We start from the raw sequence: 27,730 nt of genomic DNA on the forward strand, positions 1-27,730 counted from the left end.
AGTTATGTTTGAAATGTATGCTTTCACAAAAAGCTCAATTTCTCTGTTTTTTCATCAGAAATTGGAAAATTGCTCAAACTAAGCAATTTCTAATGCTGATTTCTAAAGAATGGAAAAAGATATGAACTTACTTTTTTTCCTGCTGAAAGAAGAGAGTCTAATCTTTCTTTTGGTTCCATGTTTATATGGCAATAGAACAGAATTTTCTGTGGGCCTTGCAAAATCAGTCAAAATCCAGTAAAGCGGCCGGGAGCGAAGGGGGTTGCACTGGTGAAAATGGCTGGGAGTGAATGAGTTAAACATTTTTCTCTGATCTAAGATATAATCGTTTTTCTCCACTAGAGGGCACCCATGCTCTTTGGATGTAGGATGTTTCATTTCTGTAGCTTTTTCCAGTTGGAAATAAATGATTTTTGTTGCATTTTTGGGCCTAATATGGTCATGTAATAGGTTATAGTACAGTATATTAATAGCAACACTTGATATAGATGGCGTTTTGCTGAGGGAAAAAAAAAATACACCATTGATTAAAAATAATAATCTGACATTGTAAGTAGTTACTCATTACTTGAGTATTGTTTTCACTGAATATTTTTTTTTTTACATATACTTTATTAAGTTTTTCTGGATGAGTACCTTTATTTTTCTAATAATATTTTACTTGAGTAAGTAAGTTTTGGCTACTTCACCCACCTATGGTAGTGTCACCCCTCCCCCCACCCTTCAAAATGGCTAAAAACCCATTAGACGAATGACTATTAATTACCAGTTGCATCAAATATTTACTTGTAATATGTTGTTTCACAACTGTTATATATGCAGTAGTCAAAGATAGACAATTGACTACATAGAAAACCTAATTTTGGTATTATGCACAATTGAACAAGCAAATCCCTGGAAGTTCTTTTTTACAATTGAAATATGTGTAACTAGGGCTGTCAAAATGATCACGTTAACGGGCGGTAATTAATTTTTTAAATTAATTACGTTAAAATATTTGACGCAATTAACGCACATGCCCCGCTCAAACAGATTAAAATGACAGCACTGTGTGATGTTCACTTGTTACTTGTGTTTTTTTGTGTTTTGTCGCCCTCTGCTGGCACTTGGGTGCGACTGATTTTATGGGTTTCAGCACCATGAGAATTGTGTAATTATTGACATCAACAATGGCGAGCTAGTAGTTTATTTTTAGATTGAAAATTTTACAAATTTTATTAAAACGAAAACATTAAGGATAAGGATATAAAATTTCTATAACTTGTACTAAAATTTATCTTTTAAGAACTACAAGTCTTTCTATCCATGGATCGCTCTAACAGAAAGTTAATATTAATGCCATCTTGTTGATTTATTATTATAATAAACAAATACAGTACTTATGTAAAGTATGTTGAATGTATATATCCGTCTTGTGTCTTATCCTTCCATTCCAACAATAATTTACAGAAAAATATGGCATATTTTATAGATGGTTTGAATTGCGATTAATCCAGATTAATTCATTTTTAAACTGTGATTAACTCGATTAAAAATTTTAATCGTTTGACTGCCCTATGTGTAACTAATCTTGGTTATGTGAATATTATGTGAACTCAACATAGCTTTATTCAAATAGCATTTTCAAAACAGCAACGTATGTAGAAGGCACTGCACATGAAACAAATGATAGTAATACATTTACAATCATAACTAACTATAACTCTTCTTCGTTCAAAATGGGCTTCCTGGCAATTGGCATAAATGACGTGAGTTTATCAGTGATATATGTTCTGAGTTTATCTCCTCTGTTAGGCGTTTGCCTTGAGATCGGTATCTGCAATACGGTCGTCATACAGTATGTCAGTATAGAATAAAATTTTCAGCTGATTCAGTTGTTTAATAGCCTCCTTAATTTCCCATGAAGTTTTTCACCTTCAATCCTGCCCTCTGGAGGTTGTTGCTGATGTCTGCACCAATTATTATTTTTAGTCGTTCTTACTTCTAATAAAAGGCCTGAACCAAAATTGAAATTGATCATCCTTGCAAAGGCAGAATATTAGTACAATAGGATGTCTCATCAAGTCAATAGTGGGCTACTTGTGAAATATACATACTTCATTATTAGCATAATTCTAGATTAATCAGTACAGATGCTCTTTCGTGTGAGCATAGAACTTTAATTGGAAAATCTTGGTAACATTTTGCAAATGATCATGTACTTTTCTCATGCAATAAGGTGAAAATCGTACATTCAATGGAATTGGAATGCCATCTATTGGACATATATGTAATGTACAAATGTCTGAAATTCCAACGTACTCTACTGTGGTGTCAGTCTACAGTTTTATTTAAGTTTCTGTGCATTTTTTTCTGGAATTGTTCTGTTATGCGTGAAAGGTTGATGGAATCATTCCTGTAGTTTTAAAGGGATAAGATAAAACATAATGAGCACTATGCACTTTACTTTGCGCCCCTCCTTAAAAGTGCATATGACACCAAAAAGCATGTTTATTTCATATTTCACGCGGTGCTTTATGCTCCTGAATGAAATGGACCACTTGGATGTGTGTGGAAGCAATCGTTTTATATATTCAATTTTTGAATCCTGCGCCATGAAAATGAGTGATTTCCGGCTTCAGTCTCTGGTTTAGGACGAATGCGAATGTGACGTCACCCGGGTCAGCATCTCACAATACAGCATTGCATTATAGCATGCAGATGGACTGCGGATTCAGCGGATTTTGCGGATTAATTCGTTTATTTTTCGCATCACGCCAGCCAAACGGCTGCAGAAAATTGTTGCCGCACCAGGGAGAGGCGTGTGAGCCTTTTTGGGTTTCGAAAGGTTCCCGTTCACCACGGATAGTGATCAAAACAAGCCCTAGAACAGTGGGACCATTGGACTTACGAGGAAGTGAGTAAAAATCGTATTTTGTATTATGTCAAATACTGGGAACATGCATCACGTTTTAATATGGAGGTGGCTTGCATTTTATGGCTGATTGTCCACCGAGAATGCCACTCAGCTGACAACTATCCGCTTGTTTGCATACCCCCCTCTGTACTCGGCTTATTGCCCTCTTCGTATGCCCGGTGTTCTGACTAATTTTCAACCCCATCAGAAATTGCGACTTTGCGTTTAAAAATGGCCGCGAATACAGCGATTACAAAGTAAACACTACAAACCTTCTTTTGATAAAGAACTATTTAATTACGTCTGATCATGGACGGACATGTAGAAAAGTTCTCCTCAGACACATCCTGCCATGTTAGCTGCACAACAACTGCACGTGGCTCTCTATTTACTTCTTCGCCGTGCAGTAAAGCATTATTTTACGCCATATTCATGTTGACCATGTGGCAGCTACGCGTCCTACGATGTCGGCCGGTTTGTCCAGTGGTACTCTCCAGCTGCTTCGCTGGCAGGGGAACAAGCTGTAACTTGCCCGCCGCCAGGCGGGTTGCCGATTGGCGAAGACAATCGACAACCCTGCCGCCGTGTGACATGATCCGGGCTAGTTTTGTGTGATTTTTCGCTTCGAAAAGCGAAAATAAGACTTTGAGACGTCACTCGGCTCGGGTTAGCATGTCGGCTAGCCCTCACGCCTCTTGGTTTGTTTACATTCTCCGAAGCCGGGGCAGGGAAATGACAAAAGCCTGACTAACTACGGTGGCATAAAATATCGTTCGGGAGGTGCGACAGTAAAGGTGAAGTCGACGGTTTTGACCATTACGGAGTAATTTTGCATGTCGTACTGAATAAATGCATTTTTATTATTTAATATTCCATTTAGCACAAGACTTGTTATTTGTCATGACGATATCATTTATTTAGGAATTGGGGAAAAATACTTTGATAAAAAAGAATGTCCTGTAAAAATATTGGAGGAGAGATACTGAAACAATGACATTTTGCGGCTTTCTTCGTCACATTTTCCTCATTCTGAATAATTCCCCTTCAATGGGTTGCATTCTAAATCAGATGAAACCATGACCCTGCTGTAAAGTACCTATTGTAAAGTACACTTTACAATAAGTGTTCAAAAACATTCAGTAATGGTTAATTAAGGTTAAGTAATACTTATGATGTATGTTCATGTGAAATAATACCATACTTAAGGTTAGGTTAGCAGCACCCAAGGACTCAGAGAGCAATGTTTCTCATTTAAAAATAACAATCACTTACTAGTACCAGTATACATTAATAACTATTTATTAATGCACTAATGTATATGTGAATTAATGTTAAGTAATACTTATGAGGTACGTTCACTTGAGATAATACCATACTTAAGGTTAGGTTATATTACGTGAAATAATACCATAATTAAGGTTGGGTTATAATATATAATATATATAATACATTACTTAACCTTAATTAACCATGACTGAAAGCGGCATGGAAAATGAATGAATGAATGAATGAATGTTTTTTGACCCTTATTGTAAAGTGTAGCACATGTGTCCCTTAACTAAGAAATTATAAATGCTTAACACCCCCCCCCCACCCCCTTCACCTTTATTAACCATTATTGAATGTTTTTTGGGCCCTAATTGTAAAGTGTACCTCATGTGTCCCTTAACGAAGAAATTATAAATGCCTAAGTTAACAAACCCTAACCCTAAACCCTAAACCCTAACCCTATACTGTATAGGCCTATACATATTTTTGATTTTACCAAATAATTAGTTACTGTCCGGTTATGCATTACTCATGCTAATGCATTAACTAATGTTAATTAATATATTATTAAATGTTAAATAAGGGATTATATGAATTATTGTAATGCTACTTAAACATTAGTTATTGTCTTAAAATGCATTAACTAATGCATTAACTTAATGCATTAACTCATGTTAATTAATATACTAATAAATGTTAGATAATAGATTCAATGAATTATTGTCATGTTACTTAAACATGAGTTATTGTCTAAAAATGCATTAACTAATGTTAATTAAGGGACCCTCATTGTAAAGTGTTACCAAATGTTAGGCCACCAATGATCTTTCTTAAGATATACCGATATAAATAATTGGTGAATAAAATTCTTGCCATGAAATCATGATACACATATGGCTAATATGGTCTGGTGACGGAAAACACAACTGGATGACCTGATTGTGACACAAGGTGCAGAGGTTCCCAGAGCCAATCGCGAACACACTAATCTTATGTAATGGTGAGAAATGTCTTTAATGCTCCAGTTAGCCACGGTAACAGTTCCTTTTCAATTAAAGGCACAACCAAGTCTAAAATTCTTTATTCCACTGGTAAAACACAAGTTGGTGAAACTTGCTGCTTTAATCCACAATTCATAGAGGACAGGTTATAAACTCACTGTTAGACATGTGCTGATTACCGGTTTCAAGATATAAAAATATCAAGGTTTCAAAACCGCAAAAATTTTCCGTCATACAAAAAAATAAAGCCATCGCTTTCACATACATTCATGCTGTCCATTTCATTCAGGAGCATAAAATACCGCGTGAAATATGAAAAAAACATGCTTTTTGATGTCATAGGCACTTCAAATCAGTACAATACAAAACTATTTTGGTTGTGGCGACTCTTAGCTATTTCGTCATGTTGTCCTGCCATGTGGTGGTGATGGCAGATGCATGTGACATTTCCAAATTGTCTTTTTTGAGGGATTTTGATGAATAATGCCACTCCAGCTCCACTGTTGTTTTGGTTAGAGAAAATGTAAAAACTCGCAAGCAACAGTGCGGAAGTAAAGCGGAAGTACCTCGGAAACTTGTCTATGCCCACAAATTTAAAAAAAAAAGGGTCAAACAGGAGCACTTTTTTTTTTTATTGGAATGAACAATGACTTTTGTCTGATTTGTGCACTGAGAAATTATTTTTATGTTAATACTCAGAACCTTTATTAAAAACTTTCACAAGTTTTATGTACTTAAAACAGTGCAGTTTTAGACTACAGTTAAGTCAAATAAAATATTACTTTTGAAGGAAAGTCATCCATTTTGTCTTTATTGTTACATCACGAAAACAACTTCAAGTGAAATTGTGAAGGTAATTGAAAAAAGTGACATTCATCTGATTAATCTATTCATCGTTTAATTAAACATCCGATTAATTTATTATAAATATAATTGTTAGTTGCAGCCCTAGTTATTATTCTTTTGGGCTGAGCACATGTGTCTCCAGTACAGTACATGATTGAGCAATGAGTGATTAGTGTGACCCAAGGGTGAAGGCCAAAACATGTATGAACACCATGACACATTACATGTGATATGGGTTTACCACAGTTTTTTTTCTCCTGCCATCTGTCTGTTTCCCACCAAAACTACTGCATCTGGCTGCACTATTTAAAGCAGCGCAGACACAAGACTGTCGTTTAGCAATCTTCTTGCCAGACCTTATGGTAAATACAGTCTATCATTATTCAGTTTTTTGTTGTTGTTTTTTTTTTAAATACCAAAATTAATCTGATGTTCATTTATTCTTAACAGATGGCGCTAATTTGGTGTTTAAGTCTGCTCTGCTTACTTGCTGGTGCATCTCATGGTAAGTTATTTCTAGATATGATGATATCTTGATGATGGGTTTGTTTTGTACGCAAATCTCAATAGGTTAAATTTTCATGACGGTCTTAACAAATGTAAACTTTTTTTTGTAAACTTGGTGCGGTTGTTGTAGTGGGTTTGGTGTTAGTGGTGCACATTAATGGTGCACATTGCTGAATTTCATGTGGCTTGTGTAGCCTGAATTCCTGTTCAAGATTGATCTAAATACCCCACCTCAAGCACTTTAGCCTAGACTCCAATCTAATATCTTGACTAAGAGAACCTTATGTAACGGCATGTCCTCATTGTTTGTAGCTGCTGAGGTCTGTCTGGGTGAGCTTGGTTGCTTTAACGACCTCCCTCCATGGGGGGGAACAACCCAGAGACCTGTTGCCGTCCTACCGTGGTCTGCTGAAAAGTTAGGCACCCGCTTTCTGCTTTTCACCCAGAGGAACCGTTATTACCAGGCAAGCATTCATTTTGGGTTTTTAAACTTATGACAATTGAAAAATGTGATTAGTTTACGAATCTATTACAATAAAACACTATTCTTGCTTGCTTTTGAACCTGCCAGGAGATTAAGCCCGACTCGACCATTCATGCATCAAACTATGGTGGCATGAGAAAGACTCGAGTTGTCATTCCTGGTTATCTGCAGAAAGGAGATGAAGACTGGCCACAAGAGATGTGCAAGGTCTGAAAAGTGTTTGAGTAACCCAATTGGCTTGCAATTTTGATTGCATGCCACTTGGTTTAAATTCAGTTCAACTTTATATCTTGTAAAATCTTTTCCATAATAATCTTACCATATTTTACGCTTTAAGGGCCAAATTACACAATTGTCTGTTATTTATCAAAATGGTATTCATTTCAAAATGTTTTTTTTATTTAATTTATTTTGACCCTTTTGGGGTTCCATAATGCAAGGCCTTTTGTCACGCTCACATGGGTACTTGTCATCCGAAAACTCACCATTCTCTGCCAAGTGTTTGCTCTTCAAATCTCTTATTTATTTATTTATTTTTCAGACATCATCCAGGATTACTGTTTGGCCAAATTAACATTTGCATTACTGTTTTCAGGTTATGCTAATGTGGGAGAATGTGAACTGCATCGCTGTGGAGTGGAAGAATGGTGTGAAGACTCATCAGTATGCCCAGGCGGCCAATAATGGCAGAGTCCTGGCTGCACAGGTAGCATCCATGATGACTTTTCTCATGGTACGTATAACCCTTCACGCTAGAGTTGTCCAGTAATGACTTTTGAACCGATATCTCGATATTGTCCAACTCCAAAAATCCGCTACCGATATATACTGTCCTAGACTTAACATATTATGGCTATGGATATTTTCAATCATTTATTGTTCATTTAATTTTTGCACCATGAATGCAAATGGTTCACTCACATAACAATTCCCAAGCATGTTAGTTTGGAGACATCTAATGGTCAACAAACATAACCACCAGGCTAAGATGTGACCAGCCCTTGTACAAAGGCAGAAGACTTCTACATTCACTTTCAAGGCAACATGCAGATTGGCCCAAAACCAATAATAAAAACCAAAGTCGATATTTTCTGATATCATTTGGAAATGCTTTTATCGGCTGATATTATCAGCTACCCGATAATATTGGACAACTCTATTTCCTGCTATTAAAATGGTAATTGTCGGTTGTTCAACACCATTAATTTAAATTAACATGTTTCCCGCTCCAGGGTAACTACAAGCAGACGGCGGGTAAATTTCATATTATTGGTCATAGCCTCGGTGCTCATGTCGCTGGCGAAATTGGTAGTAGGATCGGCGGCATTGCACGCATCACTGGTAAAACTCCATTTTGTTCTAAATTCGCACATACTATACCTTTACAAATGTTTGGTCTATTTTTATTATGTAGTTATGATTATTTTAATGTTATAACTAGAACAATAACAATCCTTCTTGTCTGTCAATTTGCAGGACTTGACCCAGTGGAGCCTTATTTCCATGACACAAATGCAGCAGTGCGCTTGGATACAACTGATGCCACTTTTGTTGATGTCATCCACACTGATGGAAATCCTTTCAACACAAAACTCGGTAGCAGGTTTTCTTTGTGAGAAATTTTGAAGGGAAGTGTATGAAAAATATACATTATACAGGAAAAAAAATGTATATCATGCATTGGGGAAAAAAAACTCATTGAATTTACGGGACAAGACCAGTAACGGTGGTTGCCAAAATTAACCGTAAAACGTTTATTGTCAAATTAACAGCAAGCTATCATATAAAGAACAACATTTTATAGACGGTATAACTGTTGTTTTACATCAAGCAACTATGTATATGTATAACTGGTCTGATAATTGTGACGTCAAAATGCTCCCTTTCTTGTTCCTCTTCTCTAACTAGACTTTGAACCCATTTCTGCACTGTGGCACTCAGGTGTGCTGACTATTGACCCGATAGCAAAGACTAGCTTTAGGTGCCTGTACATTCTAAAATAAGCTCTCGAAGAGTCAGGTTTTCCTACATTTCACATGCACAAATTTTCCTCCAATGGTCTGCAGTACCTCAGTAGTTAGCACGTTTGACTGCCAAGATGACGATGTGGGTTTGAATCCAGACTGCAGTGGGCAGAAATAGGCAGAGCCCATGATGTTACTAGAGGCATTAGAAATTTCTGATTCTTAGATTATTTGCGATCCGGCCGTGGAAGATTCGAGAACGATTCACAAACATCCAAATTCTGATTATTTAATTATACCAGGTAAAGCGGAACTAAGGCTACGTTCATACTACAGGTCTTAATGCACAAATCCGATTTTTTGTCACATCTGTTTTTTTGGCGTGCCCGTTCAGACTGCCTTTGTCCATTGAGACCATTCAAGTATTATGCATGCGCAGTAATTCGCAGTCCGATACGCGCTTAGCAAGACGACCCGCATGCGCAGAAGCATCGATACAAATGACCACACATGTTGGCTGTCATTCCAGAGATATCATATTTTTCTTTTTAAAAAGAGGACACAAATAACACACATCAATAATCCCAGTTTAGGCTTAGATTCAAAGTATATGGATCGATAGCATGCACGCACTGTCCGTGCATGTCACACGCACATACGGGTAGTTTGCCCCGACTCTCGGCAATGTTGAAATATTGCTTCTATGGAGCAGACAGAAAACCGATCATTCTCAGGTTTATCCTCAACCCATTTTTATTTTTTTTATGACTATTGTCAAGTCCGAACCTTCCTAAAAAGCCGTGTTCAAGGCAAGCTAGGCGCTAATGACGCACAGCTGCACCGCTACCGTAACATCTCTCTCGCTTTTTGATGACGTAATTGCTGCATGAATTCCGATTTGAGAGACTGGACAGTACAGACCGCCGCGACAGTCTGGAAAAATGTGGCCCAGATCAGATTTGAACCACATACGAAAGTGACCCAGATCGGATTTGAAATGGTCCAGTTCTATGCGACTTGTCACGTTCAGACCGTCAAGTTAATGCCTCACTCGAGTCGGAAAAACACGAAAAAAATCGGATTCGTGCATTAAGACCTGTAGTATGAACGTAGCCTAAAACAGTCAGCGCGGTCTTCGGGACACAATGAGGAACGAACCGAGAGTAAATATCATGTTCAACTCATGCCGCTAAATAAAAAACAATAATACCTGACGCTACAAACAATGCCCAGTTGCTAGTTGCTACAAACATACGGCCACATATTGCTACGGTAGATATCGCATATATAACTAAACGCGAAATGACAGACGACGGCGGCGTTAGATTTTGTATAGAGAACTAGATGCGAAATGGCAGACCTGCCAGTGTTAGTAAACATCCGCAATATTAAAGCAGTATCTCTTGTAGCGAACCAAATTAACCTTTTATCTAAAATAGTCCTAAATCAGTAAAATCTTGACTTAAATCTATCTTTAAATGATGAAAAAGGTTTAAAACTTTCACGTGTCGAAAGTAGACAGAAGGGAAATTATGGAATAACGAGCAATTTTAACAACTTTAACGGGTGATTCACAAAATTAAATTAATTGAATGTAGTTTAAAGCTGCTGATACAGAATGGGGATTTGAGTATTTTATTTACTGTTTTGAACTGTTAAATTGATACTGAAATAGTAGTTTGGTTTAGCCTGAGAGGATTTCTCAACAATTTTGGAACTAACGAACGAAACATTAAAACCGAAGTTGGGTGCATCGATAATCGATAATCTAATTGTAGCCTCTGAATCGTAATCTAATTGTTAGGTGCCCCAAGATTCCCTACTCTACTGGTTACATATACAATTACAGTATAAAATGTAGCAACGTTAAAATTTTTCGATCATGGATTTAGTTTTTTTTTTTTTTTTTTTTTTTTTAATACTGTAAAATTTACAGTTACTGAAGAAATATAACATTTTAACGTGCACTTTACGGTAATTCTGGCAACCACAGCTGCCAGTAATTTGTATTGTAATATGTTTTTTAAAAAAATATTTTTTACAGTGTACTGTAGGCCCTACTACACATTTTTTGCATTTTCCAAACAATTGGGTTGCAAAAGAGACAGTAGCGATAAAGTGTGTCATGACAGTTTAGCATTAATAATACAAACATAGCAGTGACATTACCAGGATTAATGGAAAGGATATACTGTACATGTAATAGAAAGACTGTAACACGTATTATGGAGAAGGAGCCTGCTATCTGCTAGTCTCCCTATGTTTTTGGAGACGCAATACCACAGACAGATGATCATCTGACATGTACGATGGTTTATTAAAAGTTTTTTTTTTTCCCGAAGATGGTGCATTTCGAGTTACCAGGAAGGGAGAGTGCATATAAATTCTATTTTAGATTTTACAGGGATCCCAGTTCAGTGATGCTAGATTTGGAGAAATAGGATCTCTCCTCATAGTCAGCCATTAAGCATCAAGTTGCATAATCTGAACCACCAGGAGAGTCTTTAAAAGATTTGTTGTGATTTTTTTCCCCTCTTAAATAAACATGTATCTAGATTTGAGACTTTGAAATTCAAAGCCATCCAGAACAGTTTCAGAATAGCATCAGAAAATGCTTTTTTTTTTAATGAGTGATTTGTTGTAATGGGGTATCTAGTAAAGTTATATGGACTGTATGGACTGTAACAGACAATTAATCTAGTTCTTCTTGATGTTTTGCTCGTTTTCAAACATCTAGGTCTTGGGATGTCTCACCCCATCGGCCACATTGACTTCTACCCTAATGGAGGAGATCAGATGCCTGGTTGTAAAGTAAACAAAGGCAGGCCAACAGACCTGGATGCTATCTGGGAGGGTAAGATAAACTGACGTACAAAACACAGTATAATTTTGTGTGGAGAAAAAAAGTTTTCCCTTCTTGTGAAATGCCTAACACGGTTTATTATCAAACACGGTGAAAACTATGTGAAAATGAACAAGTCATCAAGTCAAGAGAAATTAGAGTGAAACAGCTGTACTATTACATGTAAAAAAAAATTTAAAAAAAAGAATTTCTTGTCTGGCTTGCTGGGGTGTTAATAGGAATCAAGATCTTAGCGAACAAATTAATACAAAAAACATTATTATCAGGATGACGAACACAAATATAATAGGTGAAGTATTAATACTGCCTTCATTTTGTGTTGTAATTGTGTCGAAATTTATGTCTGAACCCCCCCTCAAGTCGTATTTTCGACTGGAGAACTGTCAGTTTCCTAGATGGAACAATACTTGACTTTTCAAAATGGCGGCACGTGAACAAGAAGTCTTGAATGTTGAGCAACTAAGTTTTTAAACAAGATTTATCGTCACTTTGCATGTTGTTGCTGTTTTTTTTACGCCAGCAAAATAACGTAGTGCACACATTTATAAAACTTATTTTTTAACAAATTGTTTGTGAACATTTTTAGTTTTACATTTTGAAAGAGACACAGGTTAGCTCTTGGTTTGCCATCTGAGTACTACACTCACATAGATATACTTGTTTACACGCAACAAACTGAAACGAAGCCCGTGTCTACTATTTTATTATGATAATTATTTTTTGGGAACGACAACAAAAGCACATGAACAGGATGAGCTTGTCATTCCCAGCTAGCAAGTGGTAAGGATCATCTTTGTCAGAGCATGTGAAGACAGCATTACAGCAGTGGTCATCAAAGTGTAGAACAAGTCCCACCAGTGGTACAAGGTCTCCCCCAAATTGTAGGCGAAAGATTGACTGAATTAATGTTTAAATAACAATTTTTATTTTAAACCACTACAGTCTATTTATCAAGTACAGTTCAGTTGTATTGAACTTAATCTACAAGAATATTCAAATATTTAGGAACAACTTTTATATGCAGTACCATTTAAATAAATCCTCAGTATATTATCTTTTTTTTTTTTTTTTTTTTTTTTTAAGTAAATAAAACCTTTTGCCTTTCTACACTAGCTTACAGTATTTGCCTGTTGGTCATAATGGAGCTAATCTGAGAGCGAAGTATTCTTTGAGGTGATAATTTCTGTAAAATGTTTGAGAACTAATTTAGAGAGTTAAAAACTCCACACTTTAGATTCTTTGCTTTATTGAATGAATGAATGAATTTATTGTCATTGTCATCAGTATCATTGACAGTTACAGAGTGTGGGATAGTATGGCAAGAAAGGAGAAACATTGACACAGAATATGTAATAATTTGCCTGAAAAAAAGACGATGACAGACAAAGGAAGATGGGGAAAAAAGCAAATGCTTATCGATACCCGTCCCCCAACAGCCCGGGACGCACAGTCTTGCATGTTAGTGTTGCATGGTCCAACTTTTTACTCATATATCTTTCAAAAAGTCATTGATTGCCATGGCATTTCGCAAAGGTGTTAGCCGGACATGGCCGTTGGTTTGGTGTAGGTTTCATTGTAGAAAATGTTTTGTCTCATGAGCTAAGTGTCCAGTCAAGGAGCTCCATCTCACAGCAGGTTAAACACGGCGCGCACATTGCAATGGCAGATCAGTAATCTAATTTTACGGGAGGGCATATCTTCAGAGCAAGCAATGTTATGTCTTAGTCTCTGTCCCTGACATTTAATCATCCTTTGTTTGCCTTTTTGTTGTGGGAACAATTTGTAGCGGATGTGTGTGTGCAGTGCAGCTATGACTCCATGTAGCGATTTAGTATAGTTTCTTTGTACATCTTTTTGAAGTAACTCAATGATTTTATACTTGTAAGCGCTGCATCACATGTATTTCATAGGCGAGCCCCAATGTTCGTAATCGAGAAAGATTTTAATGTTGTCCTAGTTGCCCGATAGGAAAACAATCTGATTCCTCTTAGGTCGTAGTTTGATTCCCTTAGTTGGAATAGAGCTTGTAGGTTGCTTTGCTTTATGTTGTAAAGTTGCTATTTAGGACCCATAAGGCCCCCTACCATGATTTTATTTGACATAATGTTAAAATTAGGTTTGTTACTGCAGCTTTATGAGTTGGAAGTAATGGCTAAAGTATGTAATCTCCACCGTAACTCTTGTGTGACACCTTCTGAGATAAACTGACCAAACTGTCATGATGCCATTTAAAAAGTGACATTACCCTGAGTGATGACATGGAGTACATACATCTCAGCTAGCCTAGATGTTTAGCAAAGCATCACCTGACTCCCTACTTACTCTTTGACCCCTGTGGTCCTCAAATATATCCTCTTCTCTGTCAGGTACAAAAGATTTTGATGCCTGCAATCACATCCGAGCCTACCAGTACTACCAGGAGAGTATGGTTAAACCACAAGGTTTCGTAGGATTCCCTTGCTCTGATGCAAGCAGTTTTGCAGCGGTAAGTATATTTCTGCTTAAACTGATAATGGATGTGTACAGTAATAACTAGGGGTGTGACGATTAAGGATACAACAATACTCGGTTTTATATTGAACCGATCGATACGCCCTCTTCGATTTAATACGCAAAAACATTTCGTTCCAAATGAAAAGCTCCCAAAATGTATTTTCTGAATTTATTTTTGTCGTCTCTCTCGCTTAAATGTGCGGCGCAGCTTTGCTTTGAAAAAACAAACTCTGCCGTCCTGTTTATGAAAGTCGTTTGTCAAATGCTGGTGTTGTGCAGTAATGCGCTTTTTTTAATGCCCGACAACACTCTAGCGCAGGGGTTTTCAACCCAGTCCTCAAGGCACACTGTGGGTCCTGGTTTTTGTTCCAGCCGATCCAGCAGAGACAGTTGAACCAATGAGGCTTCTGCTAAAACAAGCCACACCTGACTGCAATCAACTGATTGCACTTGTAAAACACCAGATTGGGGAAAAAGTGTTGTCATCTTGTTTGGTAAGAATGAAATCCTGCACCCACAGTGTGCCTTAGTGGAATAGGTTGGGAACCCCTGCTCTAGCGCACACACTAGATATCATCAAATAGCAACCTAGATGTGCTACGTTAGACCCCCCCCCAAGCCCCATGCCACTGGGTGCGTGAGCCCAGAGTGAAAATGGGACTCGTAGTCCATATACTACATCGATGAATTAAAAAAAACGCCATGACTGAATGGAAGTTAAGCAGACCAAATCAATCTATATCAGTGACTATAGATAATGCTGCAAATATTGTTAATTCAGTACGTAACACAGATGGACTCGGACCACAAATAAGATGTTTTTCTAATGTGCTAAACATACCTGCTAAGAGAGTAATAGCAATCAACAGAGCGCCCCACCTCTCTTTACAAACAGTAAAGATTGTTCTCAGCACTTTTATACAAAATTTCTTCAGATCAATATGAAGTAAGCAGATAAATAGTATGCACCATAATGCATGTTCATATGATGGCATTGTTATTTTTTGTTGTTAGCACAATTAAAAAAAAAATACATATATATATTTTTTTGTTTCAGAGCATTGAATGTATTGAATCGAATTGAAAATGGTGTCCCTCGTATCGAAAATCGTATCGAACTGTGACTTAACTGTATCGCTGCATCCCTAGTAATTATATAATTGTAAATAGTAAATACGTCAAGCTAAAAGTACGCTATTGTGTAATTCCCAAGTGGCGGCCATCGCAAAACAAAGAGCTTTTTAAGTTGAAAATTCTTGCAAATAAATGCATAAATCTCGGAATTACTATAGTTATGAACATAGAACAGTCTAGATTCTTGGTTAAAAGCAAAAAAAACAGTCAGTTATCATTCATTTAAGCTAAATATTTCTAGCTAAATTTAAGTTACGCTAATTTTTTTCCCACACATTTTTTTTCACGTTTCAAAATGCATGCGTGGGGCCATTTTATATATTAATAACCTTGAATCCTTGACCAAATCACCATTGAGACACTCATGCCTGCTTGTATGCAGTACAACTTTTGTCCTTTTTTCCACCTAAATCCGGCATTTGAATGCAGCGTGTGTTTGAGTTTGTGGGAGCAGTCTTGTCAACTGATGGGGAATCTATGGCCATGGTACATCTTTTTTATTGAAAAATCCCAAGGCACACCACTAGCAAAATTTTTTTTAAATGAGTTCTTGTAGCCTTTATTAACATTATAAAGTTGCTTACTGAATAGGAATCAAACAAACACAAAGAAAACCACATTCTGTAATCATATTTTTATTCACTCAGTATGGCTTTTTGTATTGTAGTAGGTATCACGGCATCCCCGATGAAATCCCGCTATGTTCAGTTCTTCTTTATCATCCAGTGTAAATCCCAATGAAAGGTAAGATGGTAATCAGAATGTTTCTTCAAATAAATAAATAAATAAACTTTTTCTATTGCTGTCACCGTTATAGTTTGGTTAGCTAGCTGCTAGCCCCAATGCTACTCTAACCTCATAAGCATTAGCCTTATAAATAAAGTAGGGCTGTCAAAATTATCGCGTTAACGCGCGGTAATTAATTTTTAAAATTAATCACGTTAAAATATTTGACGCAATTAACGCACATGTCCCGCTCAGACAGTATTCTGCCTTTTGGTAAGTTTTACAGCAAGGCTTTTTGTGCTGTCTAACAGCGAACTCTTGTGGTCGCTTTGCGACATGGTTTTTTGTTTTCTTGCCAGTTCAATATGGCTGCACGACGTCTCGGGCTGATGCATACGTTGTAATGTTGTGCTTATATGATCCTTGGACAAGATTTGTCCGTAAGTATGGTTGTTGTAAAGAATGTACCTATCATGTTAGTAAGCGAAATGTTATATTTTTTGTATGAGACGCCTTTTGTTTATGTTTAGTGAACCTGTTTAGCGTGCTAAGCTAACCTTGTTGCTAATGCAATGCTTGTGTACTTTTTTTGTAGTTTTACGACGGTCTAAAGAGGACAATGGTTTGAGGCCATTTTATTAATAAATCAGATGAAAAAGGAAGAAGTCTGATTATTAAGGCGTTGTTCACTAGCTGTCTAGCTTTGGAAAAAGTAGACGCTTCGGAGTGAGGACAGCATAGACAGATTTAAATGACAGTAGAGTGAAATGCCCACTACAGTCCTTATGTACCGTATGTTGAATGTATATATCCATCTTGTGTCTTATCTTTCCATTCCAACAATCTATTTTACAGAATTTATATATAATTTACAGAAAAATATGGAATATTTTATAGATGGTTTGAATTGCGATTAATTGCGATTAATTATGATTAATTAATTTTTAATGCCCACTACAGTCCTTATGTACCGTATGTTGAATGTATATATCCATCTTGTGTCTTATCTTTCCATTCCAACAATTTATTTTACAGAATATATATATAATTTACAGAAAAATATGGAATATTTTATAGATGGTTTGAATTGCGATTAATTGCGATTAATTATGATTAATTAATTTTTAAGCTGTAATTAACTCAATTAAAATTTTTAATCGTTTGACAGCCCTAAAATAAAGTAATTAGCTACCTCTTGACACCTACTCATATTGAAGGGTGTTGCATGATTACAGGCCATTGGACAACCCAGACACTCAGCAACGTGCATTTACAATTTAAATAAAGCACATTTTTACATCAATTAGGTGAAAATGGATGATTTTCCACAGCACAGTAATGTGCTGTGGCACAGTGGTTGAAAAACACTGATTTATATTATTTGGAACCAGAGCATTCGCAGCCAGTCATTCTTTCAGTGCATTTACAGGTCACTTTCTGTTGATTTTACAGCATTTACGGATCACTTCCTGTTGAGTTTGAGTCACTGCCTATTCATTTGAGGAGATTCCTGGGTCACTTCCTGTTCAACAACCCAAAATCAACAGGAAGTGACACAGAAATGCCCCAAAATCAACAGAAAGTAACTGAAAATCAACAGCAAATGACCTGAAACGCCCCCAAATTAAACTAATTGGTTTCCATTGACTGCCATAGACGTCCAATCTGTTTAGAGTAGGAGGGATGGCAGCCACCTTCCCGGTTCAAACGAATTTGACGTCTACGAGTGATAAACTCAATTCAATTCACAGCAGAAGGATTAAAAGAGCTTATTTTTCTGTTTTTTACTTCTACAGTAAAATATTGTGGATTTATTTCTTGATGTATCGATAATTGTTATATCGCCGCATTGTGAGATAATCGTAAGCGTTGTATCGCAAATCGTATCGTATCCATAAGCGGAGTTTATGGGGGGGGGCGGAGGGGACAGGCCCTGGTGTCAGAAAAGTGTCATTGCATTTAATTGACTTTCCTATATGATTTAAAAATTAGTTTTTCAGTAAAATTTTGTATATAAAAGTTGTAAAGTAATAAAACAAACAAAATGAATGAAATGAAGAAAAAAAGCTCATCCTACGAGTAAAACATTATAACATTGCCTTTTTTTCGTTCAGTACGTATGTTACGCTATACGACAGAAGAGAAACAAAAAGTTTTTTCTTTTTGATGGATGGACCATGTTTTAAAACCTCGTAGATAACTACATCACCGAACCATGGAAATCAAGAAAATCTGTGCAGCGCAGTGGCTCCGCCCAGTGAGTATAATTTTTGAAGAGGGTAACTACATTGGCACGGCACCGGCGGGCGTACTATATTCAATGGATGACGATCTCGGCGAAAAGTATAGCTGTCCTAAGCAGCCTGATTTAGAATTCCCTTCAAGAATGATGGGGGGAGGGGCGCAAATTTTCAACTTATTACCATAAATATTCTTGTAAGTTTAATTTTTTTGCTGACACTGTGTTTCGGGATCATCAACATGTTGTGCCACCCCTGCCCCAAAAATCAAATTCCGCTTATGATCATATCGTGAGGTACTCAGAAGTTCCCACCCCTAATAACAACTGTAATAACGCTCGAGCCCAAAAAATTATTCTACGACATTTCTAGATAGTTTTGAAGGGATTGGGGGCGCTAGACGTTACTGAATGACTTCCATGTCACTTTATACAGTACTTTTAATGTATGTAATTCGGGCTGTGAGTGTAAAAACTGTCTCGGGGCTAGGAGAAAGAATTGGAGAAGACTGGAAGGGTGGTATATTCATCGCAGCGTGTTTATGGAGCCACCACCTGTTGCTGCAATGTGACACCGATACGGCTGTGAACAATTTATTTGCTTTTAGAAGTGGATTCGGTGAGATTGAATTTTTGTTGCGGCAGAGGGAAGATATAAACAGACTTCCATCCTGACTTCCATTGGGACAACATGAATCTGCAGCTGTTGGTGATAATGGCAGTTTATCCCAGCTTTGGACACGTTTTGATCAAAGCCAGCATTGTGTATTGCGGTACACCCAGATATGAATGGGCATAAATCCTGTTGGTTCCCACAACTCTAGGTATTCTTTATGGACAAAATAAATTGATCAATTTATCGGTAATGGTTCGGATAGACAGGTTCCCTGCGGCATAGCGAGACATTTTCAACTGTCCTTTGCTTTTCATTTTGTTGGAAATGCCCTTTTCAGCTCCAAAAATGCACTCTTTTGTCTTGAAGAAGCTAATGCTCCCTCCTATCTTTCCTCACCGTGTCTTTATCTTTACAGGGAAAATGTTTCCCGTGCGCTGACGACAAATGTCCCCTGATGGGCCTCTATGCAGACAGGTTTTCTTCAACTAACGCTTCTGAGACAAAGTACTTCCTCACCACAGGCAGTTCTGAACCTTTTGGACGTGGGTACCCTGTTTATGTTAGAATACACTGGATCTGAAAATTGTTATTAACTTATTTTTGGTTGCCAAATCCCGAACTTATGTCAGTTTATCTCTAAAGCTAAGTTTTAAGTTATACAAGCACAAGTGTGCTACTACAGGCCGAGTGCTGCCTCCAATTCTGTATTCAGACCAAATACCCTGCTCTGCTAGGCTCACTTGCCAAAAGCAGTATGGTGTTCATACAGACCTGACGTCACCAAGTCAAAGTCTGCAAAACAAAACAACTTCCGTTCACGTTACGTAAAAATAAGTACCGTAATTTTCGGACTATAAGGACTGTAAGCCGCCACCCACCAAATTTGACACGAAAACATCATTTGTTCATAGATAAGCCACACTGGACAATAAACCCGAGGTGTCCTCCCTGTATTATGGGATATTTACACCAAAAGATATTGACCGGTAACAATTGATTTGAAAGTGGCAACATAAAACCGTCATAGCACCTAATGAACCACCATGAAGCTTTGAACCAATAGGCTGAAAAGCTTCATTGGTAGTATTGGTCATATTTGGTAACACTTTACACTTTGACAGTAAGACTGTTATAAGACAATCATAATTATGACACTGTCCTGAGCAAGTATTACCAAATACCATAACTAGCTATTAATGAAACAACTGGAACAGTAAATGAAGAAATAATCAGCACGGAACATGAATTTTGATTCTTATTTACATCTGTAGCGCTGCAATGCATGCTAGGAGGCATGTTAGACAACAACAGTGTTGACAGCAAGTGGCAGCAGATGTTGACTGGCTCCCCCGAGGGAGCAGAGATGACCAAATGAAGCTTCTTATAGCAATGAATTCATGGTGGTTCATTTGGTCTTATGACAGTTGTTTGATGCCGCTGTCAAATGAGGTGTTAATATCTTTTGATTTTAATAACCCAAAATACAGTGAGGACAGCTGCAGCTTATAGTCCAGTGCGGCTTATCTATTAACAGATGTCGTTTTTGTGTCAAATTTCGTGGGTGGCGGCTTATAGTCAAGTGCGCCTTATAGTGCGAAAACAGCCCAAACTATTTGACCGACAGTCACCGTTCGAATATCAAAATGACCGGAATTTTCGCACGAAGCGGGACATTTATCAAATGACCAAAATTTTGCGTAATTGTGGACATTTTATAAAAGGTTACTTGTGCCACAATTTTTGACCAAATCGCATACCTTACTCTTAAAAAATTCCAGAATGGTAAGAGGCAAAAGTTGAACACAGACACAGAATTTTGCAAAAAATTTCCCCCAAATTTGCGAAAAACTGTCCCATTCATTTCTAATGGGATGCAATAGACAGCCATGCAAGTCCAAATTTCCCATTCATTTTTAACGGACGGAAAACACAGGTCCTTTTTGACCATTTACCATTACAGCTCATTGACATTTTGTGACCTGATATCAACAGGATGTGGCCCCGAAATTTCCCCAAATCAACAGGAAGTGACCTGATATCATGAGAACGTGTCGCCCAAATGTCCCCAAATCAACAAGAAATGATCTGATAGATCTGTGTCTACCACAGCAAAGCCCCATTGTAATTTCTCCAGAAATTGCAGTTTCTTTATATATATTATAATACTCGTCACTGACACCACTACTTATACGATGGAAGTAAAAGTCAATTTGACAAAAGCTTTTTTTTTCCCATTGGTGCCAGCTTGGGTGGCAAACCTGTCTTTTAGGGTGGTAGTTCCTCCCCTGCCACCCTGGTGGATCCGCTCCTGCCAGTGCTTAAACAGTTCTTGTCTTGTACAAATAAATAAATTAATTAATAAACAAACAAACAAAAAAAATACACACGCTCAGTCAAAAACACTATCCTTTAGATTACAGTGCTAAATTGAAAATAACTTAATAACTTAAAATAAAATCTTTGTTCTGGCTCCTGATGAGCCATTTAGGATTCATTTTGTGTCACCATGTTTACAGAGCTATTTTATTTGTAACATTTTAGTTACATTCAATTGTGAGAGGCTTGCCGTTACGTTATGGACTTTCTGTTTAGCATCTCAGACATAAAACCACTAAAGTGTGTGTAGAAGCAAAATGCACTATGTCAACCAACAAGAATGTCTCATAATAACTTTTAAATGTCATCTTCAAAAGCTCTAAATGGAAAACACAGTAGCTGAGGGTTTCAAGACAAAATTCAGACTTGCTGCCATTGACGGCAAAAGACGTCCAATCCATTTTGATTAAAGAGACGGGCTGACAGTCTCTACTAGTCAGAATGACGTCTTATGCCGGGTGTGTTTTTTTTTACACTATACTGTATGTAAACACTACATGGACTGGCAGTGAGTGGGTGTCACTAAAAACTATTAATTGTGTTGACTGTTATGAATTTTCATGTTGTCAGCAATCCTGAAATAATGTGAATACTCTGCTTTTCGTTCTTTTTTTTTTTTGTGTGTGACTAGGCTACAGCTATAATGTAAAGGTAACCTTGGATGGTCCCAGCTGGCCTAACCCAGGCTTCATGTATGTGGCTCTCGCTGGAGAAAGTGACAGCACAAAGGAATACCAACTTCATGTGTAAGGTTTTAGATAACAATCTCAGGGGTTTACAGTATTTTCAGGTGACGGACAGGATTTCCTCTATTTGGGGATTTGAAAAAGTTAGATTTTAAAGTGATTCAGCATTTCATAAGAACCTTCCTTAAGGTTCTCTAACTGTTGAGATTACATACTGCCATTGGCCAGTCTACAATCTGGTGGATAACTTCAAAACCTTAGAAGAATCAACCAAATAATATACTTCATTAGCATGCCTGATCATTAGTTGATGAAGCTAAAGTACTAAGCGCAAACAAAAAAATGAAATACAACTGATTCTATACAATTTATTCCAATGCACTTCTGTGCCAAACAAAATGATGTCAAATACTTTACAGTAAGTCCCGAAATAACAGCCTGTAAAACTTTGACCAGCTAAATGTAGGCACACATACACCTGATTGACCCAACCAATAAATGTCATGGACACGTACCAAAACATATATCATTGGAAGATCTCAATTTCATTGTCAGTCCCACATGTCATGTGGACTCACATCATGAACTGTGTTGACTTAAGTGAGCCGTCCCATCTCTTTTTCAGGGGTACAATGAAGCCAGGAAAGACTTATGAAATGCACATTGATGCCGAGGTTGATGCAAGTACCGTAACGGAAGTCAGGTTTCGGTGGAACAACCACATCTTCAACCCCATGAATCCAAAGTACGGTGCATCCAAAGTGGAGCTGTTAAGGGGAAAAGACAAGAAGATGTAAGTAAACATCCTGTGGATGCTAGAAAAGTTTCTCTCTAAACCAAGAGCATAGGTTTCCACAGGGACGGTTGGGACAAAACACTACCAACTTTTCAGGATGCTCAAATGATCCCCACCAACTTTTAAGCAACCCTATTTGCGTTGTATAATGACGTCAGTCATATAGGTCATTTAGATTGTGTTCCCATATGTTTTAATTGTTGTAATTTACCTACCCCACCATTGTTAAGTGAATTGTTTTCATTATGTTTAAACTTACATGCACCTCTTTTCACTTGCTGAATGTGCCGGTCCATTTTTTTCCTCCTAAACGCAAATTTGATCGGCTGATGACTTGACATTTTCAGCCAGCAGCAGCCACTGTACAAAATGTAAAAAGACGTCAATGTTGTGGAAGTGAGGAACACACCAATAATTTTGCTACTGAAAGTCTGACCTGCATCAGAGTTAGCATAAGATTAAACTGTGTGAACTTGGCAACCTGAAAAACCTAGTAGGTAGCTGCGTAGAGAGGTGTCCTCCTTTATGTCTTTTCTACTGTTAACATTATTTATACTGAGAGAAATGTAGTTAACTGAGTTTTGCCCCCTTCTCCCCAATTTTACTTTTAATTTTATTTATGTGGTCTTAAAGCGGCCCACAGGAGCTTTCTTTTTTTTTTTTTTGTTGAGTTTGTCTGTGCTTGTGCACAAAAGCAGTAGTGTTTTACCTGAAGAACAGCTCCAATTTTTCTGTTATTCCCTGACAAAGAAGTTTTTTTTTCAGTTATATTTAATTTTTTTATTTAGACACTGTTGAGTGGTCTTAAGACAAATGTTTTTGCATTCCTGGATAGTTAAGAGATGATTAGCAAGATTGTATTTATTGTGTATGTTGATATAATTTATGTATAAATAATGCAATTTAAATTGGCTCATAAAATCTGGAATGTTTTTCAGGAAGTTTTCAAAATGCTTCTTTTAATTTGATAATTTAATAAAAGTAATTTTTGAAAATAAAAGTTTGAATTAAACGGTGTAGGCTAAACCAATACACATAAGAGTTTGTATAAGTAAATACAGATTTATTTTGCGTTGATAGTTAAGAATGTCCCGTCCCCAGCAAAGTGTACATGCAGGTTATGCCATATCACCCTACCAATGTTGAGACCAAACCTACGCCCTTGCTCTAAACATACTAAACAAATCCGTATAAATAGAAACATTTCTTCTGTTGAAATGCGTCATCTCTGCAAGTTAATATGTTTAACTACTCTACTCGGCCACTAGAGAGCGGCATTGGACTGTCATGATTGAGCAAGTGCAGCATTGAAGTTGACAATTGAAAATGGATTGCACTTGAGTAGAGGAAACATAAAGTACAAACAAAAACCCTAAATTTGTTCATCAATGAATCAAACGTGTTTGAGTATATTTGGCGAATAAAAAAAGTTGGGTGAACTTAAAACAACAATGTCAATTTTGTCTTTATCATTGTATATTAATGTCTGCTTTCCCTCTTTCACAGCACTCTTTTCTGTGGAACTGGTAATGTCGAAGAGAATGAGATTCAGTCCATTCTGCCATGCTAAGTCCAATCAACCACAAAATGCAAATGGTCTTTCAATAAAGCATTGAAATGGAATCTATTTCAATTTTCTCCAGTCATTTCATCAAATACACACTGAGGCTTTTAGGTAGCCTACTACTCTCCTTCGCCATTATATATTGAAAAATAACATTCCTTATCACTCATAAAGCCATATTGCTAATAAATACAGTATATACATAGTGGGGCAAATAAATATTTAGTCAACCACCAATTGTGCAAGTTCTCCTACTTGAAAATATTAGAGAGGCCTGTAATTGTCAACATGGGTACACCTCAAGCATGAGAGACAGAATGTGGGAAAAAACAACAGAAAATCACATTGTTTCATTTTTAAACAATTTATTTCCAAATTAGAGTGGAAAATAAGTAATTGGTCACCTACAAACAAGCAAGATCTCTGGCTGTCAAAGAGGTCTAACTTCTTCTAACGAGGGCTAACGAGGCTCCACTCGTTACCTGTATTAAAGGCACCTGTTTTAACTCATGATCGGTATAAAAGGCCTCCGTTATTGCCAACAAAGGGTACATACATAACAAAGTATTGAGATGAACTTTTGGTATTAACCAAATACTTATTTTTCGCCATGATTTGCAAATAAATTCTTTAAAAATTAAACAATATGATTTTCTGTTTTTTTTTTTTTTTTTCCCACATTCTGTCTCTCATGGTTGAGATTTACCCATGTTGACAATTACAGGCCTCTCTAATATTTTCAAGTGGGAGAACTTGCACAATTAGTGGTTGACTAAATACTTATTTGCCCCACTGTATATATATATATATATATATATTAGGGCTGTCAAAATTATCGCGTTAACGGGCGGTAATTAATTTTTTAAATTAATCACGTTAAAATATTTGACACAATTAACGCACATGCCCCGTTCAGACAGATTTAAATGACAGTACAGTCACAGGCCAATATCAAATCTGACATTCCTGGGGAAAATTATCGAAAGGGCTGTGTTCGAACAGATCCAGACTTTTATGATGCAAAACAATCTTTTTAACTCATTTCAGTCTGGATTTCGGCCACGATACAGCACCGAGACCGTGCTTATCAAAGTCCTAAATGATATTCGTCGGAATACCGATGCAGGCAAATCATCTGTTCTGTTACTATTGGATCTCAGCGCCACATTCGACACGGTTGATCACAACATACTACTCAGCGGATTGGAACAGTGGGTAGGGCTTACTGACACTATTCTTCAGTGGTTCACATCCTATTTACATGATAGGGATTTCTTTGTGTCAATCGGAAACTATCAGTCAGAACGAACCAAATTCACGTGTGGAGTCCCTCAAGGGTCAATTCTTGGACCACTCTTATTTAACATCTATATGCTTCCGTTAGCTCAGATAATGGAACAGTATGACATCTCCTATCACACCTATGCAGATGACACACAACTGTACATTTCTGTGTCCCCACATGATTATAGTCCCTTAGTCTCCCTGAGTAAATGCATTCATCAAATCAATGAATGGATGTGCCAGAATTTTCTCCAGTTAAATGTGGAGAAGACAGAGGTGATCATTTTTGGGCCAAAAAAGGAAAGGTCAAAGATAAGCAGGCAACTTAGCACAATGTCATTTACAGCTACAAATCAAGTCAGAAACCTTGGCATAATTATTGTCTCAGACCTAAAATTTGATAGCCATCTAAAGTCCGTCACTAAATCCGCTTATTACCACCTAAAAAATATAACCAGAATTAAGGGGCTTCTGACTCAACAAGACATGGAAAAACTTATGCATGCATTAATTTTCAGCAGACTGGACTATTGCAACGGTATATTTACGGGTCTTGATAAAAAATCAGTCAGGAAGCTGCAGCTAGTACAGAATGTTGCAGCCAGAGTCCTCACAAATACAAGGAAGCTGGACCACATTACACCGGTTTTGAAATCGCTACACTGGCTTCCAGTGAGTCAAAGGATAGACTATAAAATACTACTGCTCGTCTACAAAACACTTAATGGCCTTGGATCAAAATACATGCTTGACTTGTTAGATTCCTATGAGACATCTAGACCCCTAAGGTCGTCTGGAACGGGTCTTCTGCATATTCCAAGAACAAGAACCAAGCAGGGTGAGGCAGCATTTAGTTATTATGCTCCTCACCTCTGGAACAAGTTACCTGAACGTCTGAAGTATGCTCAAACTGTTAGCTCTTTTAAATCAGGGCTAAAGACACTTTTGTTTAGCACTGCATATCCATAACTGGCTATATATTTCAATCTACCTGCTTTCTATTTCTCTTGTGCTTATCTCCATTGCTGATTTCAATTATTATTATTAGTAATAGTTTTTGTTATATTTTTGTTTTATTTTTATTTATTTTTTTTTATTCAATTTGTGATTAAATGTGATCTTTTGTCTTGGTTTTTACGTTGTATTGATTTAAATGTGATTTTTATGATCTTCATGTGATGTAAAAGCACTTTGAATTGCCTTGTGTTGAATTGTGCTTTATAAATAAATTTGCCTTGCCTTGCCTTTCAGTGAAATGCCAACATGTTAATTGTGTTCTATGGTGTTTTGCCGCCCTCTGCTGGCGCTTGGGTGCGACTAATTTTATAGGCTTCAGCACCCATGAGCATTGTGTAAGTAATTATTGACATCAACAATGGCGGGCTACTAGTTTATTTTTTGATTGAAATTTTTTTTATTTTTATTTTTTTATTAAAACGAAAACATTAAGAGGGGTTTTACTATAAAATTCCTATAACTTGTACTAGCATTTATCTTTTAAGAACTCGATTAAAAATTGTAATCGTTTGATATATATATATATTTTATACTTTACTGTTGCCGTCAACTGCGGCGGACAGTATGTGTGTTCTGTTGCACAAGTTCTAAAATAAATGATTAAAAACCTGATGACGCTGACAATTTCTTTGGCGATGTTACCACAATAAAAATTGTCACCTTAACTTATAAAGACTGGCGAACGGAGGTCGATCGTATGTCGTGGTACCACTGTATTTGTGTTCATCGTCTGTGCTCTTTAATTGGAGCCCCTGTAGTAGTCAATAATAGGCCAATTAGTCACAAGTAGAATATTCTATAATTCTTTTAGTATTTCTATAATATTCTATTAATGTTTGTGATGTTAAATTAATATTCTCTTGCACATATTTATTGTTGAGCACTTTCAACTGGTTTGATCAGTTTGATTATTTTTGCTGATAGCCCGTGCATCACAGCACACGAAAAACGTTGATGCAGTTTGCCTTT

The 27,730-nt window shown here is 37.0% G+C and overlaps 1 protein-coding gene across 1 annotated transcript; it reads left to right on the forward strand.

The window, feature by feature from the left end:
• The first annotated feature begins 6,462 nt into the window (after positions 1 to 6,462).
• Positions 6,463 to 24,507, forward strand: LOC130923207 (inactive pancreatic lipase-related protein 1-like). The gene is made up of 12 exons (XM_057848731.1): positions 6,463 to 6,517; positions 6,832 to 6,983; positions 7,091 to 7,210; positions 7,599 to 7,736; positions 8,236 to 8,344; positions 8,480 to 8,599; positions 11,705 to 11,821; positions 14,197 to 14,315; positions 19,454 to 19,580; positions 22,046 to 22,160; positions 22,726 to 22,893; positions 24,403 to 24,507. Exons 1-12 carry the CDS (start codon positions 6,463 to 6,465, stop codon positions 24,464 to 24,466), a joined length of 1,404 nt encoding a protein of 467 aa, XP_057704714.1. The 3' UTR covers positions 24,467 to 24,507.
• Positions 24,508 to 27,730: the final 3,223 nt, after the last annotated feature.

Source organism: Corythoichthys intestinalis, chromosome 10, assembly GCF_030265065.1.
Source record: "Corythoichthys intestinalis isolate RoL2023-P3 chromosome 10, ASM3026506v1, whole genome shotgun sequence".
Classification (NCBI taxonomy): domain Eukaryota; kingdom Metazoa; phylum Chordata; class Actinopteri; order Syngnathiformes; family Syngnathidae; genus Corythoichthys; species Corythoichthys intestinalis.